An 18,049-nucleotide genomic window follows, 5' to 3' on the forward strand; every position below is an offset into this window, starting at 1 on the left:
AAGTACCGCCAAACCCCTGACAGTGATTGCAAGGGTAAGTAATGGAATGGGAGAATTATCCACTGCTTAACTTGTGGCGGTGCCCAAAGCTCTGATCAGGAGACTGCGGGTGCCACTGCCGTGCTGAATACAAGACTAAGTAGTCTGGAATCAAACTCATGCCTCTTTAATTTACTACCCGACACTACCTGCCCCTTCATCCCACTCTTGAAGAATCCTGCTTTCGCTTTTTTTCAACTTTTTTTCCGTCTTTCTCCTTTTTAGGTCTCAGGACCTATAAGCTGCGAAGCAGCTTCCGGTCCGGAGATTTAATGTTAGTTAGTAGGGCAATTTAGACCCGCCTCTCAGCTCCGTTCGCTTCCATTGGCTGGCTTCCTAAACAGAGGCCAGCCATTGGAAGAGAAGTGAGTCACTCCAAACAAGCCCCGTCTTTTTCGGATTCGGGGGCGTAAGTTTTGCTGTTCTTTAGCTCGTGATGTCGTCCGTCACTCAGGACAGCAAAACACGCCCCGAATTCGAAAAATTCCGGAAGCTTGAGGGCGCCATTTTGCTGCTGATCGCCCCGGGGCACCAGTTGATGTTACTCTCAGCCACCTGGGCCAAGGCGGAGCCGTGCTTTGCCCTCATTTTGGGTCCGTGGGCATAATTTTAAGGCGCATTGTATTAGCCTACACATTTACCCTTTGAACTCAGCTGTTACCCAAGCCACTCGGATTCACGCTGAAGGACATCTATGTACCCAGTTTCCCCTCCGAGCAACCCCTTTTATTTATTTTTTTATTTTCATTTTCAGCGGTGACATTTTTGTAATTCTTTTTGAAATATGATTTCCATAAATCGGCACTCGAACATTTTGCAAATGGAAATGGTTACATAAAAGTATGATTGAAAGCTTCTGCTCCGCTTCCGCAGCCGGATTCTTTTATTACACGGGCAATAAATTGAAGAGGGCGACGGAAGATTCATTAAAGGCAGTGGAGCTTAACACGTTTGCGGCACTATTAATAGAGCCCCTTGCCCGGTGTTTTCAGAACAATAATTTACGGGTAGAAGGTGGGACATGCCATCAGTAACCTGTAAGCAACATATAAAGCCGGTAATAGTTGATCAAGTGCGGATTTGTGTATACGCCTCTCCATTCTGTTTTTCCAGGTCAGCTACCTTCCGTCACTAGGACTGTACTTTTTATGGCAGCCATGCAGACGAGTCTTTTAGCTTCCGTGCAAATCCATCTTCGATGTTAGTGCCCTATATTTTGTTATGGATAGCCCCCCACCCCCACCCCACCCTCTCCGAAAACTGTAGCTCGCCCATTGTTAAATGTATCTTTAGCAATCCCCTTCAGACCATGATTATGCATGCCATAGCTTTCCTGCCGTTGACCTTCAACGCTCTGTGAGTGCCAGCATTTCTGACCTACATTCCCTGCTCCTTCCTTTCACCTCCTGCGGTAACCAGGTGGAGTCAACAGCTAGCACGGTCTGCGGTGAAAAGCAAGTCACAAAAGCATACGCTTTTAATGGTCTTTCGACACGCGAAGGTGGATATTCTATTTAGTGCTTGTATGTTTGTGTACCACAGTACTGTAAATATATTCGCCTCTTTGGGAGTTGGCTTTCGATTACTCAGTAATACCCCCCCCACCAGCCTTTTTAGAAGGCAATATGTTAGGAAGTTTACCAAAATAGTAAAAAAATAGGATGCTACTCGAAAGACAGATGGTCATCAGCAAATTAATGAAAGTATCCAAACTGCACTCGGGTGTAGAATAAGGATTCTGAAAAAAATCTGATGGGTCAAGTTTGCTTAAAAAGCAGAGGTCATTTCACACGAGTTTACTGTACTAGAAGCTGGCCAACCCTATTTGTAAAGGTAAGCATGACATACAATTATAGTCATGCTTTAACTAGCCACGTTGCTTGCAAACAAATATCCGTTTATGTTTCAGCTTTGACAGCACCACTCACAGTTTTTCAATTTTATTGAAATAGGAAGGCAGCATTGGTCTATTTCTCGCACTCCATGCTTACACAGGCAAGTGAAGTAAATCATATAGGGCAGGCTTCTCTAACAAGTAACTTGATCTACCAGTAGCAGTGGCAGCCGCAACTTAACAGGGGTGGAGAAGCCGAGGTATGCTGGAGGAACATATGGGATTGGGGTAAACAAGAGAAAATAAATAATGTAAAAACACTTACCTTCAGGCGAGATGCTGCCTCTCGGTCCTCTTTGCCCGCTTCCAGGGGCAGGAACAGAAAGCACCCAGGCTTCCAGACTCCTACAGCCAATCACGACGCTGCTCAGCAGGGTCGTGTTTGGTCTGAGCACTGTGGTTCGGCACGAGGGACTATAAGCTCTCTCACTACTTCACTCTCACTACTTCACTCTCTCTGTATATCTCACTAACTCACTCTCTCTCTGCTAATGCAATGAGTAACACATATCCAAAATATTACGCTAATGCCAACAGAAATTACAATGCCATTTATTTAGGGTTAATATAAAAAAAAAAATACAAATAGCTCTACCTATAATAATGCCAAGACCATTGCATTGTAAATGCTTGTTTCTTCTTCTCTTAGGCGTATTTCCTCTCTTGCTCTCGGGAAATGTCTGATGAGGAAACATGAGTGAAGGTCCTAAAAAATTAGTGTGGGTGTGCTTCACCTGCAACCACCGGCTCAAATTAAGAACTGCAATTATCATCACTGAGAAATTTGCAATGGATGGTGTTCCTTGAGTACAAATATCAAGCAAGATAGTGTTATCTAGCCTTTGTGCTATGTTAAGTGTCAAATTAAATGGCATTTTTGCTTGAGTGCGGAGTATGACATAATCAGCACGCGTCTAAATACGGCACTGTGCAATTGTTTTTGCAGTGTGCTCAAATAATCTCTTGTAAATCTTTCCACAATTTATTTACAACTAAATAATGTAATAATAAACTTATTTATTGGGTAGGCATACTCTGGTTGGTTGTAGTTTATTTTGTAGCTAAGTAACATGGGAGTCAAGTCAGTTCTAAATGTTGAGAAAATATATTCTACCTCCTTCATTTTAATCTCGGGGAAAGACTCTGAACACGTCTTGGGAACATTTGAATATCACAGCTGCACCCTTAATCCACAAGATAAACTGCTATGGTGTGAAATTCGATTATTTCGCCTCCTACCGTCGCATAACCTACCACATCTTCAAATCAGGATTTTTCTTTGCCTTGAAGAGTGTAACTTTCCAGTAACTGGAAAATACATCTTTGGAAACTAGCCATGTTGTGCGTATTAAATGTACAGCATATCAGGGGCTTCTGGTGAATTCGCTGGTTTCAGCTTTTCTTTCCTGTTTCCGCTGACTCCCACAAACACAAAAATGTTCCCCCCTCACATTTAAGTGCAAAACCATTCAAGACATCAGAATTTGATGGCTGAGGAAAATGCGTGGCTCAGAGCAAAACTGTTGATTGGCTCTCTTTCACACGTTACCTCCCTTCCTGACTTTCTTCATCTCAGGCTCCCCCTCACTTACCCTCTTGACTCACAATTTGTTTCTTCCCACGATTTTCTTTTATTTTTTATTTCTGACACTCCCTCTGTCCTTGCCTCTCTCTTAATGTCTCCCCCTCAGGATTTTATTATCTCTCTGCCACTCTAACTTCTATCGCCTATCTCTCAATCACTAATGGCCTTCTGTCGTGCTGCCTTTCCCTTTCTCCACTCTCTCCATTTGTTTGTCTCACTTAACTCCCTCTGTCTATGGTCCCTATCTCGATGTTTAATTCTCTTGACTTCTAACTCTTAATTTCTATCAACACTTTTCCCGCTTTTTTTCTCTCTTAGTACCGCTCTCTTTCCCTCTCCACTGCTCTCAACCACTCTAATTTTCATCGCCCACCGTCATCTCCCTTTCCATCTTCTCCTTCCTCTCTTCAGCTGTTTATATTCTACTATTTCTCTCTTTTACTCCTTTCTACCTATCTTTCTTCCTCTTCCCCTCTCCACCCTCTCTTTCGCTCTCAACAACCCTATGATCAAGTGGCATCACTGGTACACGTCCACTCATTGCAGCGCCCAACGACTTTTGCAGCCAGGATCATTTTTAGAGTTGAGATTATGCACAATTTCCCTCTTGAGTGCTATCACTCCATCCACATTCCTGCACCAAAGAACATGAGATTGGAAGGTCAAGCCCATTGAATCAGACCAGTCAGTTGCCGACCGTCAGAGTGCTGATGCAAGTAACTCGAGGAAAATCCCACGTATGAAGTGGAGTGCGGTGTGAGATACTTGTTGAGATGCGGAAATTGCCAAGCAGAGAGGGTCCACAGCTGAGTGAGTCAACTCAGGCTGAGGAGAAGCTGAAAATTGTACAGAAGGCACTCCCTTCATGGACTCACAAGTTTGATGGTTTCCAACTTTGAAAAGAACCATGGGCCGGATTCACAAAGGTAAACTGAGATGAAAGTCTAACTTTACGACTTTTGGTACTCACAAAGGGCATTTACGAGTAGTAAAGTTAGACTTTTGCCTCAATTAGACTTTTGTTTTGGCCTTAAGTTTAACCGAGACCAAAATTGAGGCAAAGTCTAACTTTACTACTCGTAAATGTCCTTTGTCAATACCGAAAGACGTAAAGTTAGACTTTAGTCTCAGTTTACCTTTGTGAATCGGGCCCTATGTTACTTGCAGCTGGTGCTTACTTTGTTAAGAAATAAATAAGTGCAAGGGCTCAGATGGGCTGATTAAAGTTTGGCAGAGAGGGTACTCCATTGCAATTGCTACAGAGTACCCTCTCTGTCAAACTGAAGGTCCATTCGCCTGATTTACAATTGAGCAGGTCTTAAATATTTCGGCGACAGAACCTACACGGACAATGTCACTGACCGAGTAAGAGTTATCAGACGTTTGCCCATGTGACCGCCCACCTGATTTAGATTGAGGGGTCGAATGGCTATTTTTTACTATCCTTTACCACTGTGAAAAATCTGGTACTAAGGGACAGTAAAACATTTGAATGAACCCGACACCTTTTCAGAAGCCTCCCATGGTGTGGGGGTCATTAGTATTTGCTTTTTAGAAGAAACAAAAGTTTGACGGTCAGCCATCATAATTGATGGAGCTGTCCGACAAACCTTTAACTCACTGACAAGAACCACTGTGATGGCAGTTCCTGCCACTGCCTAAAGATGTCCGCTAGTTGGAGGACCCCTGTAACTTCACAATAAGGGTTCTCCATCAGGGCGATGGAGTATTTCACTCATTTGCCCTAATGGATCACAATCTGTACTCCGAACTCTAAATCAGGCCCAAAGTTTTCCACATCTGGGCCGGAAGCTCCGCCTCCAAGCCAGAAGCGCCGCCTCCGGGCAAGAATCTCTGTCCCGAGTGCAGACGTAAAGTTAGTAGTCGTAAATCCATTCTGTGAATACCAAAAGTAGTAAGTGCATTCTGTGAATACCAAAAGTAGTAAGTTTAGGATTTTGTCTTGTTAGTTCTGTGAATCGGGCCCAATGAGAAAAGACTTAGGGAACAGACAACAGATCAAGGTTAGAAGACAGAGACTGAGGCAGTGAGAGTATTGAAAGTGGGGCTCACTGGAGGAAGAAGTGAGCTGTGGCCTCATTAGCAAAATTTTCAGCACCTGCACTTCTTTACCTACACAACTACTGACCTTCACACTCCTACAAGTCTGACAATTCAGACTATTCCTTGCCCACTGATCTATAAGAACAACTTGGGCAGCAAGTATTAGTGATGTTAATGTATATTTAATTAATAAACAACTGTGGCAGACTTCTATGAGTACCAATGTGGAAAAATACATGCTTGTGCTGAGCACTGGAAACCACTGGCTCAAATTAAGCACTGCTGGCAACCCCACAAACTCTCCAGCAAGCAGTTAGTCTCACCTAGTATGCAAGCTTAAATCAATATATGGCTAGTTTTTTTACATGTTTACACTTCTCTTTTTGGTTCCCTATCCAGTCCTTGGCGACGCCACAGAAATGGAAGGCAAATTGATTTTTTGCTCAGAATTGGCAGCCCAGCTGTCATGTGACCTTATGTGATTAGCGGAAAAAGAGCTTTCAGAAGCACTATTGAGAGCTGGATTTTGACCCATGTTGATTTCCTTGAGTACAGCATTTGTATGGGCAGAACATCTGTTTCTACTGAAACAGCGTGCTTGTATTGCACTTTTTGCCTGGTGGGAAACATAAGCTCAACACACCAGGACTGAGCTGTTTAAGTTGACAAACCATTGGTGAAGGACTTTGGCCTTATCTTTTTATTATGAAGAGTTATGACAAAGGACAAAGGCCTGACATATGTATTGTGAAAACACGTTATAGCCAGTTAAGAATTTAGGGTGGATTTATTTTGTTCTCTTTGCTAAAGACGTACTTTGTTAAATGTAATATCACAGACGACTACAATGTGCATGCGTGTTGGCATTGAAGCCTCCTTTGACAAGCCCCGGATGAGCGTATAAGATAATTATTGAGTGGCTAAACCCAACCCACCAGTCACTGCAGAGCAGGTCCGGACTGGGAACCAAAACCGGCAATGGCAAAGTGCTCGGCCGCCCCCCCCCCCCCCCCCCCCTCCCAGGGGGTTGGGGTTGAGACGAGCTCTCTCTGGCCCAAAACTGACCCCCACCCGTGCGGCACACCGGGGGATTGCCCGGTGCCTGCTACGGCCAGTCCGGCCCTGCTGCAGAGCTACTTTCAGTTATAAGCCAGGCTTATTGTCATTGGTTGATTGAATTTTGCTAACAAGAAAGACCTCCCCAGGGTGGGTTTTATGTCAGATTATCCTCTAGAGAAATATCTTCTGACAAAAATACTGTTTACAAAAATATTGTCCGGTTAGTTGCAGATTTTCTGCCATTAAATCTAATGGGGCCATATTTTATAGTAAGTGATATTTCGGACACAATAATAAGTTCATAACACATTCTGACAATGATATTCCGGTACCACACCTTGGCAATACTCTTTTTTTACCTCCAGGCTTCAGTACAATGAGCATATTCTGTGCCTTGCAAGCGTAATGCAGGCATCTACATATCTGTGCCCAATTTTTCTCAGCAAAATGTGGTAGACCTGCTATGTGCATCTCTATAAATGATGCACCCAGTGCTGTAGGAACAGTTGTAAATCCTTGTCGGAACATGGAATTAAATGCTAACGTTTCTGTGCACTTCCAACCAAAAAATAAATTAAAATAAATGAATCATTTGTGTGTCTACACAATCTGTGTATAGTTACGAGTTAGGTATGTATGCTAGGCGTAGATGCATTATAATGACAACTACTTTGTTCTACTCTACTAGTAGGAATATTATTTAACCAGCTTGATAATCTACATTGGCCCCTACATCGCACCAGCTATTACCGCGTGTGGCCATCTCCGCCTATTCTGAGTTCCATGGGGCGTAATGAGGCATAACATGAGCTTTATGTTTCTGGAGCACCGATTTCTGCATGTTTTGCCTTTTCATAGGGCCTTTTTCTTGACAAATTTACCTAGGTTTTTACTGACTACACGTGTTCAGGGAAAATTACAGTATTTACGATACGTGCTAAACATTGTAGAACATGGTGTCCCGATGCATGTGCAAACGTGTGTGTGCGCACAAATCAGAATTTACCTCACTACATACAATAATGAGGTCAAGTGTGGAGACACAATGCAATATAAACACACTCATATTCAATGAAAATGCTACCTTAGATGGGGATACAACTGTTTATTTATTTATTTGTTTATTAATTAAGCAGGTTTGCAAATCAGTCCATGTAGCCTAGAAGTCACTTCAGAGCCCCAGGATGGGTCAGATAAAAGTACAACTGGGGCAGAGGGACTTTAGTGTCCCATCAGTGTAGAGCGCGTCTCAGTACAATATTCTTCATTGTAGCCCATTTAAGGGCCTGGTTCAATCAAAGGGAAGCCATAAAAATATAAATTTTCAAGCTCCTCCAAAATCACAAATAATGTGGTTGTGGCTTCAGGCTTGGACTCAAGGCATTCCTCATTCTCAGTCCTTGGACTCGAATGGACTTTGCTCCTTGTTTCAGCTATTTGAATGGTCTTTGGGAGATCAGATGGGCAATTACTGATCCACAGGTCCTGCAATGATCATAGAGGGGTGCCAGTTTCTTGGGGCACCATGATCCTTGTCTCAACAAGCTTCGGGAACAACGGGCCCACTTCACAGACTGAACTTAAGACTCAATCCTAAACTTACTACTGTTTTGGTATTCACAGATTGCACTTACTACTTTTGGTATTCACAGAATGAACTTACTACTTTTGGAATTCACAGAATGCACTTACTACTTTTGGTATTCACAGAATGAACTTACTCATTTCGGTATTCACAGAAGTTAGGACTCCTAACTTTAGGACTCCTAAATGCCTTCTGTGAATACCGAAAGTCTTAAAATTAGGATTTTTCTCAATTTAGTGGTAGTAAGTTAGGACTACTAACTTTACTACTACTAAATTGAGAAAAATCCTAACTTTAAGACTTTCGGTATTCACAGAAGGCATTTAGGAGTCCTAAAGTTAGTAGTCCTAACTTTACTACTACTAAAGTGATAAAAATCGTAATTTTAAGACTTTCAGTATTCACAGAAGGCATTTAGGCGTCCTAAAGTTAGTAGTCCTAACTTTACTACTATTAAATTGAGAAAAATCGCAATTTTAGGACGTGCACCCGCCCTTTTTGTTCCCTAAATCCCTTGGGCATGTGTTAATGTGTGCATAATTATATTCTTGCTTCAGGCACAAACCTAACCTTACACCCAGTTTTGCCAGTCATTGTCTTTGGTAGAGCAGATTCACAATTGCTTTATTAACCTAGCTGCGTTCTCAAATTTATTTGAAAATGCACCATCTGCCCACTTTTTTTCCAAAATTTTCTCTGGGGGGAGATTCCCCCCGAACCCCGCTTAGGGGGTTCGGGCTCGCAAGCATATTAAACAGTATAACACTTGGGCGTACTCCTACTACGTATACCCTAACCTGCTTGTCTAGGGTGTATGTGTATGTTCTGCCAAGAATTCTCATGCTGGATAATCCATTCCCATCACCTGTAGGGAAAGAGTGTAGGACCCTTGGTCACAAGCTGGTGGTTAAGGGAACAAGGTAACCCTAGTAGTAAGACCCGGGGTAAAGTATGATACTTTTGTAATCAATGGTCTAAGAAGAGGCCCTAAGGGTCCTCTGGCAGCCTGGGCTGAATATGTGACAATTGATTAAATCAGTTGAACAGTTTCGTTAGGAGTCCTCTGAGGACTGGAGTATTAAGTATGCACTTACTTGTGACTCTGAGGAGAAATTCCACGGGGAGGACCAGAGTTGTCCGGATCCTTCTTTGGAGTGAATCCGTATCTCTGCCAGCTCCGGCGAGGGAAGGATATGGCTGATCCTAAGTGGTGATGCGCATGCGTGTGATGCGCATGCGCGTGATGTCAGCGCAAGTGTTTCCATGAGGTGCTCACGTGGTGCCATGTTTCGGTTAGCGCCAGGGGCTGTGAAGCGCCTATTGGTCTCTACTACTTTCTGTTCGCCATGTTGTGAAGGGTGCCAGGGGCTAAGGAGCGCCTATTGGATATAACTATTTCTTGTCTCAGAAGCATGTCCACAGTTGCAATTATAGTCCTAAACAATAGATTAATTTCTCCTGGTGCATTAAAAAATCAGCTCACCGGACAAATTACAATTCGGGGATAGTTGGAGTGTGCTAGCACTAATGTGATACAATAAAGGCAACAATAGCAATTTTTGCATTAGACATCAATACAATAAACAATACTGCGAATTTAACAAAACAAAAGTGAAAATATGGCTCAATTAGGTATTATTGGCGAAAGTAACAGTATAAGTAATCGCTACAAGGTGGTTCACATGGAAAGAGTTGCGATCTAGGCGCCGAGTTCGCCTATAGTTCCCAGTTCGGGCAGCGTGTGGGTACAGATCAAGTAAAGTCTCAGTGTTTATAGTGATCATAGGATAACATTCCATTCTTCAAGAGTGTTAAGTCCTTTCTCAATGGAGCGGCAGTAGAACATCCACTTACATTCCATTCGGTTTAGGGTGTTTTGAGGATCACCTCCTCTTGCAGTGGGACGTAGAATATCAATTACTTGCCAGCGCAAGTCAGTGGTGGCTCCCCCATTGGGGTGTGGGGCATTACCTCACTGCTTTCTCGCTGTGGAAGAAGGCAGAAACATAAATGGTAAGTACTACCATTTAGGTTTCTGCTTCTAGCACTGCGAGAAAACAGAATTGCCTGGTTGGGGGTGGGCGCTCCTGCTCGAGGGCAGGGGGAGAGTGGCTTGCCCAATGTTGTGCATACTGACTGTTTGGCCAACCAAACAGTCAGTATGCACAGCAGAGGGCAAGCCACTCCCCCTCTGCCCTCGAGCAGGACCGCCCACTCTCCCTTTTTAGGTCTCGCACCTGCGAACAGATCGCGAAGCGATCGTCGCTACGAGGCCTATTGTGATCAGTTCTGCTTACAAGGAGCTAATGGAGACAAGAGATGTGCACGCGCCGCCTGCCGTAATTGGATCAGGTCGTGCACGCGTTCACCATCTCCTGTCTCCCCTACCTCATACAGCACACAGAGACACACGCACACGCGCGCACGCACACACACACAGACACTCGCGCACACCCCCCACCCGCCCCAGTCATCGGGCGCCGCAGGGGCCTGATTTAACTTCCTAGGCTGTCGCTATGTTGGGGGGGTCTGGAGCGTGATGCGAGTCTGTGGAGATGGTGGGGGAGGCCCTTTTGATGGGGTCGCTGAGAGGCCCGGTCGTTAATTTGAAACTTTTGATCGTCATAAGTATTGCCTGAGATGGCGCAGGCCGTGGGTGGGGAGGGTGCAAATTGAGTTGCGTAGAGGCTCTGAGGGGGAGGAGGCAGTAAGAGAGACTGTGGTGCTGTTTAGGTGGCTGTGCTGGTCGTGGGTAGGTTGGTTGGAAGCAGTTGCGGAAGAAGTTGGGAGGGTGAGGGGAGAACTTGGGACTCGGTGGTGGGGAGACGCAGGGGTAGGAGATGACGAGAGCCACATTAGTGGAAAGTGGGAGCGGTGGTTTTGGAGTAGGGACACAGGTTGGAGAAGAGGTGGTGGGATGCGGGAGAGGATTGAAGGGGGGTTAGTAGGAATGGTAGGGAAAGAGGTCGGGTGTTGCGGTAGGGAGAGTATGGCAGAGGTAATGGGTAACCTGTTGAGAGCACCTAGAAGCAGTGGTTAGGAGAGGTGATGGCAGAAGACCAAAGCAATAGCCATGTGACGGAGCTGGGTTGTGATGGAGGGACAAGCTCGGAAGAGAGGGAGTCTGTGAGGGGAGAAGCCGGGTTGTGGTTGGAGAGCCAGCTGCGGGAGGAGAGTCAGAGCGGCATGATCTGGGGGGTGATATTCTAGGAGTCGGGTGCATTAGGATTCCAACATGTGACACTTGCTGCTGTGGTGGGGTGTCGGCTTAGAGCTGGGGTGCGTGTCTGAGACACTTTGTGCACAGCCGGACTGGGTGGGTGCCCACCCTAAAGCTGGCCAAGGGGACTAGGGGACACCTGCTGCACGTGGGTGTCTGGTGTACAGCAGGCTGCCTGACACACTGGTGCACAGCTGGGATGGGTGGGTGTCTGCCATAAAACAGCCTAGCACACTGGTGCACAGCTGAAGTGAGTGGGCGTCTCGTGTACAGCAGGCTTCTTGAATCACAGCTGACCTGGGGTGTAACTGTGTGTGTGTGTGTCTGGTGAAGAACCAGTGAAACGCTGGATCCACAGCTAGGGTCGTGTGGGTGTGTGTGTCTAGTGTACAGAAGTTTGAAGAAGAGGTCGGGTTCACACCTTGGGTGGGTGTCTGGTGTACAGCAGGTTGTATGACACACAGGCTGCACGGCTGACCCGGGGTGGATGTGAGACTGATATAGAGCCAGTGACATGTAGGGTCCACCGCTGGGGTCGTGTGTGTGGGGGGGTGTCTAGTGTAGAGAAGTTGTGAAGAGAGGTTGGGTGCACACCTAGGGTGGGTGGTGTTTGGTGTACAGTAGTTTGTAAGAAAGGTTGGATGCACAGTTGGGGTGGGTGGGTTGGTCTGGTGTAGAGCAGTCTTGTTTGGCAGGTGTTTAGTGTAGAGCAAGCTGGGTGCACAGCGGGGGAGGAGGAGTGGTATCTGGTGTAGTGCTGCCTGTATGAGAGGCTGGGTGCACAACTGGTGTGGATGTCTGGTGGAGTGCTGGGGCACAGCTGGTGTGTGTGTGTACTTGTCTGGTGTAGTGCTGGGTGCATAGCTGATGTGTGTGGGTGTCTGGTGGGTGTGTGGGTGTCGGGTGTAGTGCTGGGTGCATAGCTGGTGTGTGTGGGGGTGTCTGGTGTAATGCTGGGTGCACAGCTGGTGTGTGTGTGGGTGTCTGGTGTAGTGCTGGATGCATAGCTGGTGTGTGTGTGGGTGACTGGTGTAGTGCTCGGTGCACAGCTGGTGTGTCTGGTGTAGTGCTCCTTTCCTCCCAGCACGACCACTCTTTCCTGCACGGGCCACCACGGCACATTAGTATATATGAGGTGCATTGCCACGGTCTGAGCTGTGGAACACCTTTAACTGGTTGTGCGGGGCACAGACTGGTTTAGTGTGCCCTTATTTCATTTAATGCTTTGCCCCCAGCACAGCAGCAACTCTCACCTTCCCTGGGGCAGCATTGAAAGGCAGCTGTTTAAAGCAGCCAATACGAATTTCACTGCACAGGTAGCAACAAGCCTGACATCAAAATGCAACAGAGCTTCTCCTACAGGTGGGTGCAGTGAGGGACAGCATCCTCTTGCAGGGGGGATGTCTGGCAGTGCGTAGGGCCCTTTTTCGGCCCTTCAGAGAACACTTGATCCTTGAATATTTACTTCAGGCTTCCATACTATACCGTTAAGGCTGTCACTATTCCATTTGTAACCCTTTCCGTGCTCCCGTCGGCCGTCGCGAGCACTACCTCGCTGGTGCTGCGAACGGCAAATGGTCGACATGGCCCCACCCACTCCGCGGAACCGCATAACTACAGACAAAACACAATATGTGTTCTGTCTTTATTCAATACAATCGAATGGAAAAATACCAAAATACAATCTTCTTGTGAGTCTCTTTCCATGCTGTCAGGCCAGTAGATGGTTATACTGGCCGCAAATAGAAGACATTTTCCTAATATATGTTAAATAGCTGCGGATGCTGATGTTGTCTGGTGGATGTATTGTTTTATTGGACTTAATTACTTTGTGCGCTAAAACCCTACCTACATTGAATAGCGAGTGTACATCAATTAGTCAATGTGGAAATTCACTGATAGCTTGTTCATTTTTTCACTGATCAAAACATAAATGTGAAAAATGAATATAATGAAATAGATATGAAAATGTAAAAAAAAAAAATCCCACGCAACCAGGAGCTTCAAATATAATCACAAAATGTATTGGAACGGTGTGATCTGAGTGAAACCTCTTTTCTCCACAGAGTCTGCACTTGATGGTCTCAGGGATCTAGACAATGTGTACAGCAACATCCAACAGCAAGTGAACGACACCCTACGGCGGCGACGGCACGCGGGCGACAATGACTACAACATTGAGGTTCTCCTTGGTGTAGATGACTCTGTCGTTCGGTTCCATGGCAAGGAGCATGTTCAAAACTACCTTCTCACTTTGATGAATATTGTAAGTATGCAGGTTAAGGTATTCTCTATTTTATCATAATAAGTGTAATGTAGTCTCTTAAGCTTAGACTAACTGCAGGGCTTATCTGCCCAGATGTCAGCTTCTCTGAATGGGTTTGAAGTTTTATATCATCACTAACATTGCAACTTGGATTCAAGCGGAAAGGTGTTTATTTCCTCAGTTATTTGAAGACTAAATAGAGTGTGACTATTTGGAGGAACAACACTTACCTTTGCTAGTTGAGGACCAGAGGATGAAGCTTTGGTTTGCATCAAAGTTCTCTTGTTCAGGAGAGAAGTGGGAGGATGGGGTGGGCTACTAACTTTCCATTATGGAGACATTTGCATGGGAACAAAAGTAATTGCGCTATATGCTATTGTGGTGTTTGTAGCTCTGCCACCCACCCAAAATATTACAGGGAGGTTTATTATGAAGGATTTTCAGTGTCTGTTATTTATCTGAGACCGGAATATAGTGCTTTTGGAGTCTATTAAACAAATATTTGCGTTTGTGATTTCCATTCAGTGGTAAATAATTGGGGGGGGGGGTCCTATGGTGTTGTTGGAATGGTACATCTGCCATAAAATGGTGGATGCACCCTCCTGCCAAACTTGCAGCTCCCCTCCCCCATTTAGAGGTGTGGAACTGCAGGGTTTCCCCGTGCAGACCCCAGCTAATCGCATTGTCAGAACCCTTCAAACTGAAAGCTCAACCACTACAGGGTCATCAGTTCACAGTGATGGTCGTCCCACTCAGTGGGCATATCAAACCTGGTGTGGTATCAGAACATCATTGTCAGAATATTGTACAACACCAATATTGTGTTCTAAAAATAGTTCACAAAAATATTGCCCCACAGGGATTAATAATAGAAAATCTACACCCAAGGGCACGCTGTTTTTTAAATATTTAAGGAACAATATTTATGCCACCTGCTACTTCTTTATCCAATATTCTGACATGCCCCTTTCAAACATTTTGCCTGTTCGGCAAAAGATCAGTTCCTTTATTGTAGGCTCTGCAGCAGAGACTCCAATGAAGGCACAGAGATCCCTGCCAGGCAGTTGGGAATCTGGCTGATGGGCTATGCGCCACGGTGGAAATTATCCTGTTGGTATGTTATTGAGAAGTAGTGGTAGTCAATGTAGAGGTCAGGGTGATGTTGAAGGAGCAATGTAATGGTTGGTGGATGTAAAGGTAGCAATGCAGTGGAGACTGACCGTTTTAGGTAAATATTGTCCTGGCCTGTAGAGGGCATGTTTAGCATTAAGGGGGAATATATTTTTTGTGTTTTATGGATGCTGTGAGGCATCTGATGTACATCTTTAATGTCTGCTCTGGATACAGATGCATGGATCTCTGAGGGGAGACTAGAGAACAAACTTTTTTGTCATTGTGAGATTTTGGAACCACAGAAGACACATCTATAAACAACTCAGTTTATTCACGCATGTTTTCCCTTTAGACAAGTTACAATGTTTGTTTGTTATTAAACCCTGAAATAAATCTAGATGTTGAAGATCTTGGATTAAAAAAATTACTTTGTTCAATAGCAAGTTTTATTCCCACATTGGCTCGTATAAAGCAGGAGAAAGTGCTTAGAAAAACTTAGCATATATATGTATGTATACATATATAATGTATATATGTGTGTGTGCGTGTGTGTATATATATATATATATATATATCAGCAGCACTCCATTGAAACCTCAATAAACCGTGAAGAATGGAACACAGACCACAGTGAGGTGCAGGAAATAGTTCTTTATTGTCAGCTCATAAAGCCTTGGCAGCCATGATACATATATATATTCACTGAAAAACCAAAGGTTACAGGAACGTTATAGTTAAGTTCAGATTTCACTCCCAAAAACCTCTGAAATGTAGCAGTTACAGCTGCCTGAGCTAACTATAACTTACAACTCCCAATGCATTGCTAGTGACCTTACCTCTTACATCTCTCATGTTATGGTCAGTGACATCACTGGGGACATCTCAAATGACATCACTGATGACATCATGTATGACATCATCCAGTGATTGAAAGTGTTTTGTAAATGTTTTGGAGACTCAATGATATATAGTAAGCTATTGCATAAGTTAAATTAATATTCTTTCTAAACTAGTAATGAGTGATTCTCTTTCTAGCATACGTCATCTGATTGGGTGTGTGACTGTCTGTATCAGCGTGGGAGTGGGTGCCTGAGTGCTGTATATGTGTGAGTGGATGTATAGGTGAATACAGGTGTGTTCGAGTAGCAGTATGTGTGTGTGAGTGACTAGATTGGTGATTATATGTGATTGGTTGTATAGGTAAGTGGCTGCCTTAGAGGCTATATAGGTGGGGGAGTGCGTGAGTGGCTGTTTTGGTGATTGAGTGACTGTGTGAGTTGCTCTAAGGGTGGGTGAGTGGGTGTGTTAGTGGCTGTATGGGTAAGTTAGTGACTGAATTGAATTATGGGTAAATGAGTGTGTGTGAGTGGCTATTTTGCATAGTAAGTTTCTGTGTGAGTGACTGTATAGGCAAGTGAGTGGGTGTTTGACTGCTTCTATGGATGTGTGAACGTGTATATAATTGGTTAACTTGATTAGTGAATGGATGTGTGAGTAGCTATATGGGTAAGTGAGTAGCTGTGTGAGAAGCTGTATGGGTGAGGGAGTCTAGTGTGAGTGACTGTGTGGGTGGGTTAGCGGTTGTATTAGTGCCTATATTAGTGAGTGAGTGGCTATGTGAGTGGCTCTATGGGTGTGTGAATGCTAGTGTGAGTGGCTGTATGAGCAAGTGAGTGGGTGTATGATTGCCTGCATGGGTGAGTGGGTGTGTAAGTAGCTGTATGAGTGGGGATTCAACTGTGTTATTGGCTGTATGAGTGAGTAAGTGAGTGAGTGTGAGTCGATGAATGGGTTTGTGAATGGGTATCCGAGTGGTTGAGTGGATGTGTGAGTGGATGTATGAGAGATATAAGGGTTTGAGCTGCTGTGTGAGTGGTTCTGTGGATGATGTCATCAGTGATGTCATTTGAGATGTCATCAGTGATGTCACTGACCATGTCATGAGTGACTTAATATGTTAAGTCATAAGCAGTGCATTACGGGGGCTTAAGTAATAGTTAGCTCAGTCAGGTAACTATAACTGCCGAATTTCAATGGCTTAATACAAGTGAAATCTGAGCCTAACTATAACGTCCCTGTAACCTTTGTTTTTTTCAGTTAATTTGTACGTTTAAAAAAAATTCAGTTTTCTAACTAAAATATCCCTGTAACCTTGTTTTTTTCCAGTGAATTTCTACTGTTCAAAATATTTTAATCCTAACTGTAAACTGTCACCTTTGAGAGTAGGGGTGTAAGTGGCTGTTTGGGTCTGTGAGCACATGTGCGAGTGGGTGTGTGCCTGTCTGTGAGGGTCTATAAGTGGGTCTGTGAATACCTTTGTGAGTGTCCAAGTGGGTGTATGAGTGCTTGTATGGGCCTTTGAGTGGGTCTATGAGTACCTGTGTGGGTCTGTGAGTGGCTGTGTGAGTGCCTGTGTGTATCTGTGATTGAGTGTGTGAGTGGTGCTATGCATTTTGGGCATTGGCATACTTGAGGTATTTAAAAGTGAGAACCATGGACCCTGTTCTCACCTGGAGACAACAAGAAAGAAACCATTCACCACAGTCACGACACATAAGACAGTGCTCCAATAGATCAATGCTAAATTCACCTCCATTATGGATTTCATATAATTTTTTAATGTGGAATATGAGAGGAAGCGCTTGCTTTGACTTCGCAAAGCCCAAGAAGTTAGTATTGTTTGTGCTTTACTGAAGTGGTGCTTAAACTGGGGCTTCTGCTGTTTTTTATATTTGTAAGTGCTTCCTGTTGAGGTTTAATTTCTGTGAACTCAGCACCAGGGCCAGAATAGAACCTTGTTTTTTCCAAAAAGATTCCCCCGGTTTGCTAAAAATGTCTACACCACTGGAGTACTTTCATTTGGTTAATTAGTAAGTGCTACTTCATTGGGCAAATGTCTTGTGCATATTCAACATTACAGTTGTGTAAAGTACCATGAGGTGCGCATGTATTTTCAGCAATGTGATTGCTCCTGGAGCTTCTTCAGCCACAAATCTGTGATAACATTAATATTCGTCAAGAGAAGACGACTACATTACAAAGAGGTGAATCTCCACCAAACAGGAGTTTTTCCTTTTAACTACATGATGCAAGGGCTTCTTTTTTTGGTGCAGATATCCTCCTGTTCCTCTGCATCAATAACACGCCCCCAAATTAGGCGGGAAATGCACTCAAGCACCTTTTGTGAATCTGTCCATAAACGTGGGAAAAGACTGGAAGACCTT

General features: G+C 44.4%; 1 protein-coding gene across 1 annotated transcript in view; it reads left to right on the forward strand.

The window, feature by feature from the left end:
- The window catches only part of ADAMTS3 (ADAM metallopeptidase with thrombospondin type 1 motif 3), a 702,179-nt gene that overhangs the window by 419,195 nt on the left and 264,935 nt on the right, over positions 1-18,049 (forward strand). The window contains exon 5 of the mRNA XM_086961556.1: positions 13,513-13,712. Within this exon, the coding sequence (XP_086817682.1) occupies positions 13,513-13,712 (200 nt within the window). The remainder of the gene's footprint in view (positions 1-13,512; positions 13,713-18,049) is intronic.

Source organism: Lissotriton vulgaris, chromosome 3_1 (assembly GCF_964263255.1).
Source record: "Lissotriton vulgaris chromosome 3_1, aLisVul1.2, whole genome shotgun sequence".
Classification (NCBI taxonomy): Eukaryota; Metazoa; Chordata; class Amphibia; order Caudata; family Salamandridae; genus Lissotriton; species Lissotriton vulgaris.